Source organism: Trachemys scripta, chromosome 24 (assembly GCF_013100865.1).
Source record: "Trachemys scripta elegans isolate TJP31775 chromosome 24, CAS_Tse_1.0, whole genome shotgun sequence".
Lineage (NCBI taxonomy): Eukaryota > Metazoa > Chordata > Testudines > Emydidae > Trachemys > Trachemys scripta.
The window spans coordinates 5,203,644-5,222,264 of record NC_048321.1 but is presented as its reverse complement, the minus strand read 5'-3'; the positions used below and the strand labels follow the sequence as shown (position 1 = coordinate 5,222,264).

General features: G+C 51.5%; 2 protein-coding genes across 5 annotated transcripts in view; one reads left to right on the top strand and one right to left on the bottom strand.

The window, feature by feature from the left end:
• Positions 1-15,069, top strand: part of DEDD (death effector domain containing) — a 39,936-nt gene extending 24,867 nt beyond the window's left edge. Inside the window, exons 3-6 of one of the 3 annotated variants that reach the window (XM_034756888.1) lie at positions 4,845-4,952; positions 8,248-8,394; positions 8,907-8,994; positions 11,969-12,218. In XM_034756888.1, coding sequence (XP_034612779.1) covers positions 4,845-4,952; positions 8,248-8,394; positions 8,907-8,994; positions 11,969-12,068 — 443 coding nt within the window. In that variant the 3' untranslated portion in view covers positions 12,069-12,218. The other 2 variants (XM_034756887.1, XM_034756886.1) reach the window with 2 other exon arrangements.
• NIT1 (nitrilase 1) overlaps positions 14,974-18,621 on the bottom strand; it is a 9,761-nt gene continuing 6,113 nt past the window's right edge. For both annotated transcript variants that reach the window (XM_034756884.1, XM_034756885.1), the window contains exons 6-7: positions 17,714-17,839; positions 14,974-17,427 (exon numbers count right to left, since the gene is read on the bottom strand). In XM_034756884.1, coding sequence (XP_034612775.1) covers positions 17,149-17,427; positions 17,714-17,839 — 405 coding nt within the window. In that variant the 3' untranslated portion in view covers positions 14,974-17,148. The remainder of the gene's footprint in view (positions 17,428-17,713; positions 17,840-18,621) is intronic.

Genomic DNA, 18,621 nt, shown 5'->3' with positions numbered 1-18,621 from the left:
AGCAAGGAAAGCTTTGATTAGTGATTCCTCGCGAGTGTAAGACTGGAACCTGGGTGAGATTTAAATGAGAGGACTGTTACGGTGATCAACAGGTGGCTCAGGCAATTAGGCTATATGGAGGCCTTTGGGATGTTTGACCACTGGAAGGCATTCATGGACAGAGGACAGTTCTTAAGGGATGGACTCCACGTGAGTAGGGAGGGAAATAGATGTCTGGGATGGAGGTTGGCACAACTCATTAAAAGAGCTTTAAACTAGGAACTCGGGAGGCTGTTGGGAGATGCTCATGTAACCTCCAAGCCTGATTTTAACGTTGAGAGGGAGGAAAATCAAGTAAGAGGAGATGTATCAATGAAGAGAGGAACAGACGTGGGTAGGAGAATGAACATTTAGGAGGGATAGTGCTGATACCAGTCAGACACGTGATACTGGCAGTGGAATGACTGTACCCAATTAGGCGAGGAATGTGGGCGAAACCAAGCAGCAACAGCTCAGATGTTTGCAAACCAATGTAAGGAGCCTGGTAACAAAACGGAGGAACTAGAACTACTGGTGCAGGAAGTGAAACCAGATTTATAGGGATAAGAGAAACATAGTTTCATAGAATATCAGGGTTGGAAGGGACCTCAGGAGGTCATCTAGTCCAACCCCCTGCTCAAAGCAGGACCAATCCTCAGTTTTTGCCCCAGATCCCTAAATGGCCCCCTCCAGGATTGAACTCACAACCCCGGGTTTAGCAGGCCAGTGCTCAAACCACATGGTGGAATAGTAGTCATGACTGGAGTACAGGTATTGAAGGGTATGTGCTGTTCAGGAAAGACAAATAAAGGAGTAGCACTGTATGTTAATGCTGAGGTAGACTGTAAAGAAATTAGAAGTGATGGAATGGATAAAATAGTCTGTTTGGGCCAAAACCACTTTGGGGAAGAAAACTTCTAGAGGTTCCCCTGATATAGTGGTTGGGGTGTGTTACAGACCACCAGGATCCAATTTGGATCTGGATAGAGACCTCTTTAATGTTTTTACGTTTTATGTTTTTACTGAAATAAATACTAGGTGGAATTGTGTGATTATGGGAGACTTTAACTTCCCAGCTATAGATTGGAGGACAAATGCTACTAATAATAGTGGGGCCCAAATTTTCCTATATGTGATAGCTGACAGATTTCTTCATCGAATAGTTGCTGAATAAACGAGAGGTGATGCCATTTTAGATTTGGTATTGGTGAGTAGTGAGGACCTCGTAGAAGAACTGGTTGTAGAGGATGACCTTGGCTCAAGTGATCATGAGTTAATTCAGCTTAAACTAAAGAGAAGGATACACAAAAATAGATCTGAAACAAGGGTCCTTGATTTCAAAAGAGCCAACTTAAAAAAATTAAGGGAATTAGTTGGGGAAGTGGATCGAAGAACTCAGGAATCTGAATGTGGAGGAGGCTTGGAATTACTTTAAGTCAAAGTTGCAGAAGCTATCTGAAGTCTGGATCCCAAGCAAGGGGAAAAAGTTCATAGGGAAGGGTTACAGACCAAGCTGGATGAGCAAGAATCTCAAACAGGTTATTGAGAGAAAGCAGAAACCTCCAAGAAACGGAAGATGGGAGGAATTAGTGAGGAAAACTACTACTTGGAGTCAGAAAGTGTGAGAACTGCCAAAAGTCAATCAGAGTTGGAGCTTGCAAAGGGAATCAAAACCAATAATAAAAGGTTTTATAACCATATAAATAAGAACGCAGAAGTGGGACCACTAAGCACTGCGGATGGGGTGGAGATTAAAGATAATCTAGGCATGGCCCAACACCTAAACAAATACTTTGCCTCGTTTAATTAGGCTAATGAAGAGCTTAGGGGTAGTGGCAGGGTGGCTAATGGCAACAAGGATATGGAGGTAGAAATTACCACATCCAAGGCGGAAGTCCAACTCAAACAGCTTAATGGGACTAAATCGGGGGGCCTGGATAGTCTCCATCCAAGAATATTAAAGGAACTAGCACCTGAAATTGCAAGTCCAATAGCAAGGATTTTTAATGAATCTGTAAGCTCAGGGGGCGTACCCTGTGACTGGAGAATTTCTAATATAGTCCCTATTTTTAAGAAAGGGGGGGGGGAAGTGATCCAAGAAACTACAGGCCTGTTAGTTTGACCTCAATTGTGTGCAGGGTCTTGGAACAAATTTTGAAAAAGAAAGTAGTTAAGGACATAGATGTGAACAGTAATTGGGATAAAATACAACATGGTTTTACAGAAGGTAGATTGTGCCAGAACAACCTGATCTCTTCCTTTGAGAAGTTAACTGATTTTAGACAAAGGAAATGCAGTCGATCTAATCTACCTGGATTTCAGTGAGGCATTTGATACAGTTCCATGTGGGAAATTATTAGTTAATTTGGAGAAGATGGTGACTAATATGAGCATGGAAAGGTGGATAAGGAACTTGTTAAAGGGGTGACTACAATGTGTCATACTGAAAGGTGAACTGTCAGGCTGGTGGGAGATTACTAGTGGACTTCCTCAGGGATCAGTCTTGGGACCAATTTTATTTAATATTTTTATTACTGACCTTGGCACAAAAAGTGGGTGTGTGCTAATAAAATTTGTGGATGACACACACAGTTGGGAGGTATTGCCAGTACGGAGGAGGACTGGAATATCGTACAAGAAGATCTGGGTGACCTTGTAAACTGGAGAAATAGAAATGGGATGAAATTTAATAGTGCCAAGTGCGAGGTCATGCACTTAAGGACTAACAACAAGAATTTTGCTATAAGCTGGGAACTTATCAGTTGGAAGCAACAGAGGAGGAGAAGGACCTGGGTGTGTTGGTTGATCACAGGATGACTATGAGCCATCAATGTGATGCGGCCACGAAAAAAGGCTAATGCAGACCTAGGATGCATCAGGTGAGGTATTTCCAGTCGAGACAAGGAAGTGTTAATATTATACAAGGCACTGGTGAGATCTCATCTGGAATACTCTGTGCAATTCTGGTCTCCCGTGTTTAGGAAAGATGAATTCAAACTGGAACAGGTGCAGAGAAGGGCTATTAGGATGATGCGAGGAATGGAAAACCTACCTTACGAGAGGAGACTCAAAGAGCTTGGCTTGTTTAGCCTAACCATAAGAAGGCTGAGGGGAGATGTGATTGCTCTCTCTAAATACAGCAGAGGGATAAATACCAGGGAGGGAGAGGAGTTATTTAAGTTAAGCGCCGATGTGGACACAAGAACAAGTGACTATAAACTGGTCATCAACAAGTTTAGGCTCAATTAGGATCCAAGGAGTGAAGTTGTGGAGCAGCCTTCCAAGGGGAGCAGTGGGGGACAAAAAACCAAACTGGCTTCAAGATTGAGCTTGATACGTTTATGGAGGGACAGGATAATGGGACTGCCTACAATGGCATATGGCTCATCAGTGACTGCCAGTTGTAAAAATCCCCAATGGGCAGAAACGGGACACTTTGAGTTACTACAGAGAATTCTTTCCAGGTATCTGCCTTGCGGGTCTTGCCCACATGCTCGGGGTCTAACTGATCACCATATTTGGGGTCGGGAAGGAATTTTCCCCTTGGGTCAGATTGGCAGAGACCCTGGGGGGGGGGGGGGGGGAGTTTTGCCTTCCTCTGCAGCATGGGACACTTGCAGGTTTAAACTAGTGTAAATGGTGGATTATCTGTAACTTGAAGTCTTAAACCATGATTTGAGGACTTCAGTCACTCAGCCAGAGGTTAGGGGTCTATTTTAGGAGTGGGTGGGGGAGGTTCTGTGGCCTGCAATGTGCAGGAGGTCAGAGTAGATGATCACAATGGTCTCTTGTGACGTTAGAGTCTTAGTTTGAGTGCGTCACTGGTTGAAGCCTTGCACAGGGCTAGGTCATCTGCATACCTCATGATCTTGCTTTTACTCAGACACTGCATTGCCTGGTTACGGTTGTTAACCTTCTAACAAAGGGCTGTGCGTATACGTGTGTGACATGTAATGCCCAGTCAAGTCTGACCAATCATTAGGCCCTCGGGCTTCTAATGAGTTGAGATGATGCACGTAATGGTGGTGGTAAATCCAAACAAGAGTTTCTGTAAGTTCTGTTTTACAAAGTCTTTGGTATGCTCTCACATGTGGACTACTTGGGTTTAAAATCTGTCCAGCCAAAGGGAGATCTGATCTTAAAGAACAATTAATAGTTCTACACGCTGCAGTTCTTGATGTGCTATTTAATTTGAAAATGGGTTGTGCCGCTTTCTGTTAGGTGATGTCTGTCATTCTGCAAACGTAACTAAATTAATGTTGGGAATAAATGTCAGATCATCACTGTCAGGGCTAGAAAAATTGACTTGTCCCTGGGGTCCAAGCCGTCAACTTTTTTAGACTCTAAGCTTTAATTAAAAAAAAAAAAAAAAAAATCTAGCCATCACGGTTGGGAAGACAACCATTCAAAATGTGTATGAGTGCAGAGTCCTGTTCCTGAGACTGCTGGCAGGTCCACTGCCTCAACTGCTGCTTCTAGATTTCTCAAGCAGCAAAGTGAAACTGACAACAGTTCCATTGCTGCTCTTCAGAACCCAGTGGGCAACAGTGAAAGTGACAAGAATGATGTTAAGTTTCACTCTGAAGCATCTTGGGAAGGCAGTCCCTGCTTTGGAGCTCCTGCCCCTGGACCTCCTTTGTGTGAACCCCTCCTTCACCCTGAAAAATCTTTCATGTTGGCCTCTGGCAGGTCAAATTTTTCACACCCTGATTTTTAACAGTTCCCTCTGCCTTCATGTTGGCATCTGCTGTATCAGTAATGGTTTCCTCTGCCCTCTTTTTAAAAATTAAAATAAAATAAAATAAAATTCTTTCTCTCTTTTCCAGTGTGCCCAGACCTCGTGGACAAGTACCTAGAAGAGACGTCCATTCGTTACGTGATGCCCCGAGCTCACAGCGACGCAGAGCATGGTCTCACCCACCCCCACAAATCAGGTAAGAGTTCGGTACTGCTGCCTAATACCAGGGTTTCACTGGAATCCTTGGTCATAAACAGCTGGGATCTCCTAAGGCTTATGCATCAGTGTGTTGTAGGTTAAATGTGGATTATTGGAACAGTCCTATTTTCCCTTGTCTGCGTCCCTTTACTTCCATGCCACTAAACTCTTAACATGTTGAAGCTGATGCATATTATACCTTGTTTAGAGGTGCTCTAGTTTAACCTGAAGTTTTGGGCAGGAATTGCTGAGGGGAAATTCTTTCCCCTGTTATGCAGGGGTTGGATTAGGCTGCGGCAGCTCCACCCTGAGGCGCCTCCCCCCCTGGCAGCCCCCCCCCCCCCCCCGGCCCCCCCCCCCCCCCCCCCCCGCAGCAGCTCCCCACACTCCGGCCTGGGGATCCGTGCGGCAGCTCTGACCCAGGGGAACCCCAGGGCTGCCTGCCGGTGGCTCAGACTCCCTCTCCCTCCCAGCGCAGCGGCCGCTGTTTTTTAAAAAAAGGGAAAAAAAAAAAAAAAAAAAGAGAAAAAAAAATTGGGGGCGCTGCTTTTTGGCACCCCCCCAATCTTGGCGCCCTAGGCAACCGCCTAGTTGGCCTAAATGGTAGCACCGGCCCTGGGATTAGGTGATCATAGCTCTCCCTTGTGCGTTTAAAATCTATGAATTTATAAACGTTTGTAAAGCCAACTGAGACCTTGTGAGGAAGGCTCTAGAAAAAGGAAGTACTCTTTAGCAGCAGTGCTTGCAGCACGCTGGAGTTTTGGGCTCCCAAACTGTGGTCCCGGGTTGTCCCAAATACTCACTCGTTTCCTGGAAAAGTTCAAGCCAGTAATTTCTGGCTCACTTGTTACACGTCCAGCTCACAGCTGTGATTTCAAGCGTTGTTCAGGGTGAGAATTAACTTTTCAGCTTGCAGAACACGCTCACCGAAAAAGGTTCACTGACTTTTAAAGTGAAGTTATAAAGCCCTTCTTTCCAGGGCAAAGGGAGTGTTTTCTTCAGTGGGCTGTTGTTCTTGAGCTGTTGGAGGCATCCATTACACTGTAAAAGACTTCGGCTCAGACATAGCCCTGCATATCCCGGCACAGTTTATGGTGGAAAAATATTATGACCGAATCTCTATTTCTAAATCAAAACTTATTGTTACCCTCCGAAAAGGACCTAGTGTCTCCATGTCACTCCTCTGTGATCCCAGACCAAATGTGCTCTGTTAACAAGTTAGGGAGGGGGGGAAAAACTTCTAACGGCTGGTACTGCAAACTCCACGGGGCATCTGCAAATCAAGCTGCTGCTTCTTCTGACCTTGTCCAGCAATTATGATTCTGCATTTGGCTTTGCTCAGCAATCAGACTCCCAAAGGATGAGCCAGAGTATGAATTCTTCTTCTTTGGGTTTTGATTAAATGAGCATTAAGGGCAAGACCATCCTTACTATTGTATGTTCATACCGTTGCTCAAATTAGCAATGTAACTCTGACCCACGCAGGGAATGAGGTAGCCGTGTTTTTACGTGGCCACTTTCGACAAGATCACACACAAGCACTCCTTGGGTTCAAGAGGTTTATATTCCACTGACTATAGATCTTAGGCCAAAATATGCTTTAACCCTGCGTAGGAACAATAAAGCAACTCCTTGTAGATAGACTGCTTCCAAAATGCGCTTGCTGCTGTACTGGAGCCACCAGGGTTTGTGACACTTCAAAGCTGGTTCCCTGGCCACGCAGCTAAAGGTGCTCATTCGTTGGGTGCAGAGATGATACTGACACAGATTAAAAGGTGGCTTGGTGATGAACTGAGTTTAAGGAGCATCATTCTATTCTGGAGGCTTAGATCAAAATGATCAAACGTTGCTTAAAATTTGTAGCACCGCACTTAGCACTTTAAGCTCTGAGGCTGAAATGTAACGGTCTCCGAGCCCACTGAGCCCAAACACCTCAATGGGGGGTTAACTGCAATAACCACCATGCATTGAATTCATTGAGCAAAGTCTTAGCCTCACACACCCAGGGCTGTCTCTGAAATTCTGGGTCATTTTGTTCCAGAGCAGCAGGTGGGTTGTGGTACGTGCTACTGCCCTTGATTAGCCAGAATTATTTTCCTTGTCCCGTTGCACTTGCATCTGCAGCCATCCCAGCCTGTGCTGTGATCTTGTCGGAGCTTGCAGACTCTGCAGGCTTGGGACAGTGATGTTAAATGTTCAGTACGGGGTGCTTTTCCCTCAGTGGGTCGTGAGCCCCAACGTGCTGTGAGAAGCATTGTGCTGCTGGAAAAGTTTCTTTTGCATGAGATGCCAAACTGCGGTCCTGACCATATGTGGCCATTAAATATGTTCTAGCACCGTTGGTAAGAGTTGGAGTGTTAATCTGGCCAAATGCCATATGTTCTGCTTCCTTAAATTCCTCCTGCAGTTTGAATTGGGGGTAACGTGGGATCAGAGGTGAAGAATGCTCTGGTGGGCAATGTTGTGAGTTATTAAACAGCTACTATGCCCCACCCAAGAGGCAGCTGCATTTAAGTTGTGGACAGTAAATTAGACTGGTGTTTGCGTTGTAATATTTGACCAAAAAAGATGACTTTAGACATCATGAGCACAGGTATCACTAAGCAAGAAACCGAGGGGTAGCCGTGTTAGTCTGGATCTGTAAAAAGCGACCGAGTCCTGTGGCACCTTATAGACTAACATGTATTGGAGCATAAGCTTTTGTGGGTGAATACCCACTGCGTCAGTCTATAAGGTGCCACAGGACTTTGTTGCTTTTTACTAAGCAAGAAAGTGACCATTCGTCTCTCTGGCGCAGGTGTGGCTGTACCTGAGATACCGTCTTTAGGTATTGGCGCCATGTTTCCAGAAAGACGGAGAGAGACTGGGGAGCATTAAGAGAAGAGCAGCAAAATCATCTGGGAAGGGTGGAGGGTTTGGCTGGGTGGGGGCGACAAGGAGGAGATTGAGTGAAAGCACCGGGTTAGGCCGGGGCATACATCCGCTGATCTTTAGAGGCTGTGCACAGCAAGGAGAGTGAGGAATTCTCTAGGGTGCTGCAGGGGTCAGGGCTAACTGAACAGCTTCCAGACTGATGGGATGTTGAACAGCTTCCCAAAGGAGAGGCTGCAATCCCCATCACTGGAGACCTACAAAACTTCCCACAGCAAGTGGCTGGGGAAGGAATATATGGGAGCTGAGAGGCTTCATCTGTCTTTACTTCGTGTGATATTGCTCCCCCTTGGAGAAGCGATGTGATCCTGGGCTCTGTCTACCTTTGCCTTTCTAACCCCGGCTCTCTTTCTCTGCATTAGTGCCTCCCCATCACCCTGTGGTCTGCCGCTCCTCCGCTGGACCTCCGGTCTGTACCAAGAGGCCTGGCCGTGGGAGAGCCCTCCTCAATAGCCAGCATAAGAGGAGGAAGTCAATGACGCCGGATCCTAAAGAGAAACAGACTTGTGGTAAGAACTTGTGAAGAGCCTAAGTTCCTGGAGGGAAGGTCCATCAACGGCTATTACCCAAGATGGTCAGGGACACAACCCCGTATCCAGGTGTCCCTAAACCTCCAACTGTCAGAAGCATCTGACACTGGCCACTGGCCGAGACAAGACCCTGGGCTAGGTGGAACCCACTGTGGCCATCCTTATGCTCGTAGGCCTGTCTGTTGCTGTGGTGGGTTTGTGGGTTACCACTGGGGTGCTGGGAGAAGCTCATCCTTCCTCCTTCCAGGGACAGGTGTTAGTTCATATAGTCATCTCGCACGGCTGGCAAAAAGCTCTGCATCCCCACTTTACCCAAAGGCTCAGTGGTGGGGCAGATTGGAAACCGAGTTCTATTATTTTTACTTTGCAGATAATCTAAATGAATACCAAGTTCCTTGAGGGGCGGGGGGAGGGAGGGGCAGAATTGAACACCGTGCTGAGGTCTTTAAACATTTTTGGAGCATTTTGATTTCTGTATTTTCATCCACCAGCATCCAAAAGATGCAGAAATGCGTTAGAACAGCCTGACAAAATTGTGCTTTGCTTCAGATCCGGAGTTCTGGCTCAGCCTGTTACGAGGTTAGCCACCTATTGGGATCTAGCCCAACCTGGAACTGGTCAAAACCTTTGTATTGTGATTTTGTTGATGGGGCAGAGGGGAGTAGCTTGGGGGTGGGGTTTTCTTGGACTAGTGAGTTAAATTTTATTCCCCTCCTTGTGTGAAGGGTGGGGCTGGCTGATCTTGTACCTGAGCTTGATAGTTTGGCCCCCATCTTCCAAAGGCTGCATTAGAAGAAATTTAAGAAAAATCTCAACAGTCTGATTTAAACAACCCAAGCCCATTTTTGTGGGCGCAGCCGGATCATCAGCCTAGTTTGGCGGGGAGGACAGGCAGGAATGAAACCTCCAGACTGTTGCCTCCTGCGCACGCCAGGTTAGGAGGAGAAAGAGAAAGTCCAAAGAATTAATTTAGTAAAACTAAATCTTTCAATGGAATTCCTAGACCGGAAAGAATCCGTCGTGCAGATGCTCACAATTTAAACCCTTGAGGTCACAGGCACCTTAAGGGTATTGGACATCCTAGGAGGAGCAGTGACGCTGATCAGCCGCTTGAGGTTGTTGTGGAGGTTTTTAAACCTTCCATCCTTGGAGGCTTTTAAAATCAGGTTAGACAAACACCTGATAGGGCTGGTCTCCTTTACTTGACTCTGCCCCATTGTGCAGGGAGGGCCCAAATACCCTTGGGAGGTCCCCTCCAGCCCTGTTTCTAGGAGTCTCTAGCTGTCAAAGGGGCTAGATTATTTATTTTAAACAAATAATACATTGGGGACTAACATGACATTCGCCAACTGTCACTCTTCATTCTGCTTGTTATATCCCTTTTACCCAGCCTACCCACAATGGGGTCCTGGTCTGGCTTGGAGGCTGTAGAAACCACTGGAATACAAATAATAGAGATGGTGAATCTCTGCCTGTGCAAGAAATCAACGTTTGTATAACCCCGGCCCCTCAAAAGGGTTTTTAGTCTTGGTCTCAATGAGGAATCTCTCCAAGGGGTTGAGAGGCAGTGGAGGTCTTCATTGAGATGCTCAACGTTGTGTCCTGGGAGTTGGGTACTTACAGCATGGTCAGGTTTGGAAGACTTGGCATTAGTAGACCCACTTCTTTACTCTGCTTCGTCGTGGGGATGACAGTCTCCTTGGAAATCAGTGAGTTGGGAGGGGCTCCTGGCTGTGAGGTCTGTCGCTTCAGCTCTTCACGAGGGGCTTGGAAAGGCTTGCCTTCGATTGTGACAGCAGGACTTAATTCCAAACCTTCCCATTGAAAGTGAGGTGCAAAAACCAGTCAGCTGCTTTGATCCCCTCCGGATGACCCTGAACGGCCTTGTCCTCTATTGCCTGTGCAGAGAGCTAGCTTCTGTGATGAGTGAGATTGATTGATTGATTGGTCATGACTTCCAGTTCCCTAGTGCTGTGGCATCTGGGCATGTGATTTTAAATGGCCCTCATGAGACAGCACCAATAGCACCCCCACCTGTACCATCCAAACCCACCTCCCAGCAGTGAGCCCAGCCTGGGCTCTGAAGGCACTGGTGGGCAGGCTGCCAAAAGGAGCTGGTTCCCTAGCTGGGGACCCTCTGCTGCCTCCACTCTTCAAACATGATCACCATCTAGGGACTGTCAGCAGAATGACCTCTGCTGTTCGCAGCCATTAGCACTGCCTGGAGGACAGGTGGTCCCTAGGCCAGGTGGGTCCCACGCTGCCTGGGACTGGCACAGGAGAATGCGCTCCTGCCAGCGGGTGCCTCTAGATGGGAGCTTGTTGGGATAGTCCCGCCTGGAGGGATTGATGGGTGAGGAGTGTGTGTCTGCAGGGAAAGACCTTGGCCTCTTAGCCACCCACAGATAAACCTGTTTGAGCCACCACTGCTACCTGCAAAGCCAAGAGCAGCCCAGAGTCCCGGCCTCTAGCAAGGGGTGACTGTGTTTCTGCAGCACATGGAGCGGGCAGAGACCCCATCACTCCTCCCGCTGCCACCCCCCTTCACCAGCCACATGGCTCTATTAGCCAGCCCGAGGCAGCTTATTCCCAGCCATGTGCCTGTCTCGCCCGAGCCTGGAGCCTGCCTGTCTCTGAGAGCTGTTACAGCTGGCCCAGACCCCTTACTTCCTCCCAGCAGCCTTCCCCATGTCGAACAGGAGTTGGGAGTGGAGGGTAGCAGCCACTCTGAGTTGGGCCCATGTTTTAATTCCCAAGAAAAAACTGGCCATGGTGCCTGCCGTGGAGGGAAAGCTCCTGGCGCTCGACTTAGCGCCCTGAGCTCCGAGCTGGCAGTCCCGCTGACCTGGTCTGTCTGGTGAGAGCGCAGTGTCCGGATGCCAGTGACGGGGCACAGGTTTGGATTGCGCAGCTGATCCAAATGGGCAGAAGGGGGTTGGGTGTTGGAGGAGACAGGCTGGCGTCTCTGCAGCGCGCTGGGTGGCGATACTGAGCTGGGAATCGAGCACTCTGGACTGGGTTTTCGGAAGAGCTCAGCACCCAGTTAGGTGTCTGTGGAGAAGGGCTTGTCCAGCAGCTCCTGCTCAGTGGGGATGCTGCTGGCAATGAGTGTAGGGCTGGGCACAATGCACTGCCCTGTCAGCTGGAAACAGACCAGCTGTCATTGATATTTGTGACTGTTCATTGGCTCTTGGGTTTGGTGCTGGTTGCCAGGACATCTAGGCACACAGCACACGAGAGAGGCAAGACTGGGTCCGATAGCCAGGACCTATGGTCCCGCCTCCCCACCCACCACCAGAGCCACCTCTCCACAGCCGATGCTTGATGACACACATGGTGAAGTGGGGAAGGAGCAGTGAGGTGGGGGCTAGTGGCCACTCTTGGGTTCCAGTTTGAGCTCGACTGCTGGCCCTGGCCTGGGTTACATCCCTCCCCTCTGTGCCATCTGGACAGGGCAGCTACCCCTTCCCCGGGGCACGGAGCGCTGGGATCCTCAGGCAGAGGGGGGTTGCAGTGAACTTGCTAACTGTCCTCCCCTGCCTTCCGCCCCCAGACATCCGCCTGCGAGTCCGAGCCGAGTACTGCCAGCACGAGACAGCGCTCCAGGGCAACGTCTTCTCCAACAAGCAGGATCCCCTGGAGCGGCAATTTGAGCGCTTCAACCAGGCCAACACCATCCTAAAATCCCGGGACTTGGGCTCTATCATCTGTGACATAAAATTCTCCGAGCTCACCTACCTCGACGCCTTCTGGCGCGACTACATAAACGGCTCGTTGCTGGAGGCCCTCAAGGGCGTCTTCATCACGGACTCGCTCAAGCAAGCCGTGGGCCATGAGGCCATCAAGCTGCTGGTCAACGTGGACGAGGAGGATTATGAGGTTGGGCGCCAGAAACTCCTGCGGAACTTAATGCTGCACACGGCCCCTTGACCCTCCCCCGGGCTTGGCCTTGGCCGCTCTTTGGGAGCCAATCGTTTCGTTTCGTTTTTTTAAAAAGGAAAAATCATTTAAAAACCCACCGACCCCCAGCAAACTCCTGCCAAGTGCGGTGTAACTGTAGGACCTGCCTGAGCGGCAGGAGTTAGCCAGCTCTCTGGTGGCCCCAGCCCGGCCAAGAGCCCATGATACCTGGGGCAACCCAGAGAGCAACTCCCCCTCTGCTCCGGGAGCCTGGCCGGAGGACGCCGAACCGCCCAGCGGTAGGAAGGGAGAGCTGCCGGCAGGAACGCTGGGTGCTCACGCGTTCTGTCCTGTCCCCCCTCTGCCCCGGGTTCTCTTGTGCTGGTTTTTCTTTTATACGGTCTTCTTTTTAAAAAAAGGCAAAACTGTCTTGTGGGGCCGGGGCCCCGTGCGTGTGGGGGACGCAGGGCGGAGATGGGCTGGCGAGGTGGGGCTCTTGATTATTCACTTTAATAAAAATGAGCGAGCGCAGCGGGAGCTGTGTGCGTGTGGAATGAACAGCTGTGGGGGTTGGGGGCCTGTGGCATTAGCCTTCCCTTGATGGGAGCCCGTTTCCACCAGTCCACTTAGCACTCAGCTGGCGATCTTGCCGGGTGTGCCCTTAGCCAGTTTGGGTGTCTTTCCAGTGTGGGATGCCAGGAGGGAGGCTGAGCTAAGGTGACTGCTGGCGTGGCCCTGGGGCATCATCTGCTCGAGGCCGGGCGGGCTTGTTTCAGGAGTGACAGCTGCATCAATGGAGCTCGTGCTGAGCTGTGGAGTCAGTGTTCCTTTCTCCTAGGCCTTTGTTATCCCCTTCCCAACAATCCCTGCCAGGCCTCTGATCCCAGAGAGGAAACCTGAGCAAGGGGCGCCCTGCCCTGCTGCTGTCTGATGCATAGAGCTGGTCCAGCCACAGCCGCTCTCCCCCCGGAGCTGAGAGATGCTTGCAGGCCCAACAGGAGAGTTCTGCACAGGGAGATGTGCATCCCCACTCCCTTTGCCTGCAGGGTGGGGGCGCAGGTGGGCAGGGCTGGGCTTTTGGGATGTTCCGGGGCAGTGTCGCAGCAGCAGGGTCTGGGCTGGGGAATGCCCAACACTGGCCCATGTCACAGACGATGCTCCAATGTCTCCCTCTTGCTACTACCAGGTCAGGCTCAGTGGCGGTGCGGTGGGGTTGGCTGCGGGACGCAGGGGTGAGCTGGGCTGGGCAGCGGGGAGGGATGCAGTTCCGCAGGCTGCAGGGTAATGCTTTGGCACGGGGCCTGTTCCCAACTGGGAAGAAGGTGGCTCCTGTTTGATCCTACCCCATAATGGACGGTTTGTGAGATGAATTTGTTCCCCCTGCCCAGCTCTACGGCTCCAGATGGGAACCTAGAGGTGGGGAAAAATCCACTCAGGGAGGTATTGCTGGTTTGCTCCTGGTCAGCTCCTTGGCGCTGGGTCGTCTGTCTGTTGCTGCACTGGACATCCCACGAGGAAGGAGCTGCTCCCAACAGGCGCGAGTAGGAGGTGCTGGCCTGTCTAGTTACAGTGTGGGGCCAGCAAGCTGTTTGTTTGCAAAGCGCCTGGCACCTCGGGGCTGCTGTAATACAAACAGTCTCAGAACTGGCCCTCGGCCTGCCCCTCCCTTATGATCCCCACAGCTGAGAGAACCCTCGCCCAGCATGGGGATTGAGCTGGATAAAGCAAGAACACGCTAGAGGCTGTGGTCCGAGTGCCTCCCCCCTGCACGCAGGACACCGGAGGCCACTGAGTGGGCTGGGGCCGGTGGCTGGCTTAGTTGCATATTTTACATTTTGGGATGACTTTTGTTACCTTTTGGTAACAGGCCTCTGGGCTTGTTCCCTCCTCTCGAGCCCAGAACTTGGTGCCAGGACAGACATAGCCAGTTACATGTCCACTTTGTAACATGATGTCCAGGCTCCATTGAGCCTGGGGCCAGACCTGGCACCTGGAGGCTGAGTGGGTTTGTCATTGAAATGGTCACACTGAGTACTGATCTTCCAGGGGCATCGAGTGCATTTTAATTGGAAAATTCTCTTCCTCCCCAGTTCTTTTCCTGGTAACTCAAGTAGACACTCAAGGATTTAGGAGCCTCAAATCTAAAGCAGCTCCACACAATTCCACACTGAGTTTAAGGAGAACAAATGGGTCTGACAGTTATTTTTCTGGATTTGATTTTCTTCTTCCCACCCTCCCACATCTCTGCTGAGCTGCAGGGTGTTTTCCCTATCGGCCCAGATGCTCAAAGGTATGTAGGTGCCCAACTCCCAAGGGGAGATACACACCTCAGTACTCTTGAGGATCTGTGCCTTGAAAGACTGTTGGAAGCCAGATCAGTGCACACGGGGTGGAGGAATGTTTGTTATGAATTGTTGCTGCCCTACCCAGCCATGGGCAGAGGGACAAGAAAGGGCGTTGTGCTTACCAAGTCCCCATCCACGGAAGAGGGCATGTGATAGCCCTGCGGGCTGCAACCCTCATGCCTCAATGGGATTGTTTGGTGTGTGTGTGTTGATGCATTTTCTATCCACAGGTTGTCTCAGTTGAGAGCGTGTAGACCCCCTCCCCTCCCCACACACACCTCCCTCTTTAAGGACAATTCTGGCACAAACTGTGTAATTTCTGTGACTCTTCTGTATTTTTTAAACTTCCAATATAACAGTCATAATCCCCGTGTAGCTTTCAGTTTTCTTGAAATAAACATCTACTGCATCTCGTCTGCTTCCTTACTGCTCGGCTGCTGGGTCAGACGGACCTGCTGCTGCTGGGTCGTGTACGTTCCCTTCCAGCTGTTTGGGGTGTTTTGTTTTGAAGTGTCTCATCTGGCCTCTGGTTTTCCATTTCCTTCCGGGGTAACCTTGAGCCCCGCAGAAGCACATCTGCCTGGGCAGGGTAACGTTTATCTTTTTAAGATCCCAACTGGCCTAGCTCAGCGAAGCCCCAGAGATACGTTAAGCTGCTGGGCCCCTTGGTGTGCTTGGCTGCCCTCGCTGGGGGGCTGCTGTTCCCCCTCTTCGGTTTGGTAAAGGTGCAATCCTCATTATTGTCATAGCTGCACTTCAATTAAAGATGCTGTGCTGGGGAAAAGGAGCCGAGAGTAGCAGGGGCCCTGTGGGTTGCATGGCTAGAGAATGCCCCTCTTCACTGCTGAATTCAGCGCCAGAACCATCTAGCAATGTCTACCTGAGTCTGCAGCCAGCCTGAACCACTAGGTCCACCAGGCATGAACTGCCCCCCTGGATTTAAATCAGCCTGTAGATGATGTAAGTGGGGCCTTGATTAATTGCACTGGCTCAGCCACTAGACCTAGCTCGGTTAGGGCTGGACCCTCTTTCTCCCCCTCCCCCCCCATACAACTCACAATTCTCTATTATGACTTAACTGAACCCTCATGCTCTTCCTGGGAGGAAATCCAGCCTTGGCCCTGGTTTCTAGAGGCAAACTCGAGGGCCACCACAAAAGTACTGTCCCAAAGGTCTCACGCTGGATGCACCTGCCTGAACAGACAGGCTCCCTGGAGGTAACATAAAAGAGGCCAGGGAAGTCATTACAAGCTGGGAATATAAGCCAGGATTCCAGCTCTAACCACTTGAGAGACAGTCCCTTTACTGGGGCAGGGAACATGTTTCCTGCTACACTGTTGGTCTTTGGGCCTTGCTCTCCATAGGGCCAGTGGGCTTGGAGGAGAAAGTGACACACCCGAGGGACAGTAGCTTAGATGCAAGGCAGAGCTACCACAAGGCACTGGGATGGGGAGGGGAGATAATGGCTGGCAGGCAGGGGGCCCTGAGCCTGGGGGAGAGGTATAGCACAAAGATTATCCAGTTCTGCTTTATGCCAGGGTTGTGGCCAGCATTTAGCCCTCTAGGCTGCCCATTACTTCAATTACTAAGTGTCATTTGTCCTTTCACCAGCTGCCTGGCTCTCCTGCTAACATGGAGCTTTTCACCTAAGGATCGTGGAGCACGTGAGTGTCATAGGACAATGGGGAAACTGAGGAAGGGACCTGTCCAAGGTCTCTCAGCAGCGTTAGAGGGGCTGTAACCAGGGTGCAGTTCCCTGCTCCAGGACCCCAGGAACCCTAAAGGTGAAGTAGCCCAGGCCAATCCATCCCTTGCTGAGGCCCAAGGGAGACTCAGGCCCACCCTATATGCTCAGAAGTAGCAGTGACTTTGCACTCTTAAAACTTCCTAACTAGTTATGAATGACGGGGGAACTGCCCGGGGGGGAGGGGGGGCATCAGGGGGGTGGGAAGTAGTGCTAAGGGCAGCAGGCAGGACCCCTCAGGAGCTGGTACACGCGAGCGTTTGCTGAGCTGTGACTTCAGCTCAGCCCCGGGAACCTCTCCGTAGAGCCGGGGGGTGGCCAGCAGCTGCCTCACTTCCGCTTCCTCCCTCTACCTGCTCAGCCGTGGGAGCCCCCTGCGAATGCGCCTTCCGCAGGGTGGCTGCCTGGGGGTCAACGGTCACGGCTGCCTGGAGAAGCCGGAGGCTCAGTGGGAGCTGCTCCCTTCACCCCTGGGAAATGCTCTGTTTTCGCTAGGGCCTGGAGCAGGAAGTGTGCTGCAGTTCCATGCTGTCCCCTAGAGGGCGCCTCTGCCCAGCACACACTGGGAGAGCCCTCGGGCCAGCTCAGCCAGTCATCCTCTTGCTAAATGAATCAGTGACTGATCACTGGGTCTGTGCGGGGTGGGGAGGGGAGGGGATATCGGGAGGGGTCTCTGCTCCCTGATCACGGAGCGTTGCAGGGCTTGGCTGGCAGTGGTGGATTTTCCAGGGTGGGGGGAGCCCCTCAGGGAGGCGGGGGTTTCTTCAGCACCGTGACCCTGCCGTACAGATCGGCCCGCCGGTGGGTGCAGACCGGCATCTCCCGGCGGATGCGGCGCAGGTAGCCCAGGTCGATCTCAGCGTAGCACAGGCCCGGCCCCTCCTGGCACTGGGCGATCACGCTGCCCCAGGGGTCCACCACCATGGCGTGGCCGTAGGAGGTGCGGCGCTCATGGTTCTTTCCGGTCTGAGCTGCTGCCACCACGTAGCACTGGGTCTCGATGGCGCGGGCTCGCAGCAGCACCTGAGCGGGGCGGACAGAGGGGCAGGGGTGCTCACCACAGACGCTCCCCGCCAAGCTCCAACCAGCCAACCCCCCGGGCTAGTTCTGGGCTATTGGCAGGAGGCTCTGCCCAGGCTTCCCCCATATCGTCTCCCCAGCAGGTCTCAGCTGGACGTGTTGCCTGACACTTCTTCTAATGGTCAGGAGCTGTTCTAAGGGCTACGTGCACACATGTCTGCACGCCCACTAGAGTGCGCGGTTGTCTCATATACACAGGCTCTGCATTGCCCGTCAGGGCTGGACTCACCTCCCAGTGGGCGGAGCCTGTGGTCACCGTGAAGGCTGATGGGTAGGTGAGAATCTCTGCCCCCTCCTGGGTTAGCGCCAGAGAGATTTCTGGGAAACGCAGGTCATAGCAGATGGCAAGGCCAACCTGGAGGAGGAAGAGGGGTTCTGTGAGCCGGCGAATGACACAGATCCCCATAGGTGCTGCTAGTGATGGGCCTCAACCAAGCAAGGGCCGCAGCTGCCCTAGGCTCCAGAACTCGCCCCCAGGGCAGCTCCGGCCCTGTCTGCACAACAATTGCCACCAAAGTGGGGGGGATCCGAGGGCCTGATTGTGCCTGCTTCAATGGAAACCCAATTCACTAGAGAGAAGGCCCACTGGGCTCCCATTTACCCTGTGCCCAAACACCCAGGGGCGCTAGATGCATTGTACAGGCCACCCATGGAAAGCTGCAAGAATGACCCACGGAACTCACTGCTGCAGGATTTCACTGCAGCAAACATTGGCAGGGATCAGTCAGGGGATGGGAGCCAGAATGGCACCTACACTGATACTAGCAGGAATCAGAATGACGTGGGCCATCGGTCCTCATGCTCCAGGGGTTACTGGGGGCCAGGCATAAAGCCTCACTGCACACCAGGGTATGTCATGGTCACTGTTGGGGGAGGGGGTTGAGCATGCTGCCCCCGTGGTCTGTCATGCGTTAGTGAAATCAGGGAACTGGTCCCGATACCACCACTGCATCTGGAAGCGGTTACCTGTACCAAATATGGTGACGCCAGCCAAATATTCAGCCCAGTGAGACGCCTTCCCTCCCCTCCAGCTGTGGCAGGGAATCAAGGAAGTCAGCACAGGTTACTGGGGCTCCTGGTTGGGCCTAGGGCTCCCCCAGCCCCATTTGCAAGAGCACTCCTCTTCTCCGCCCCCCC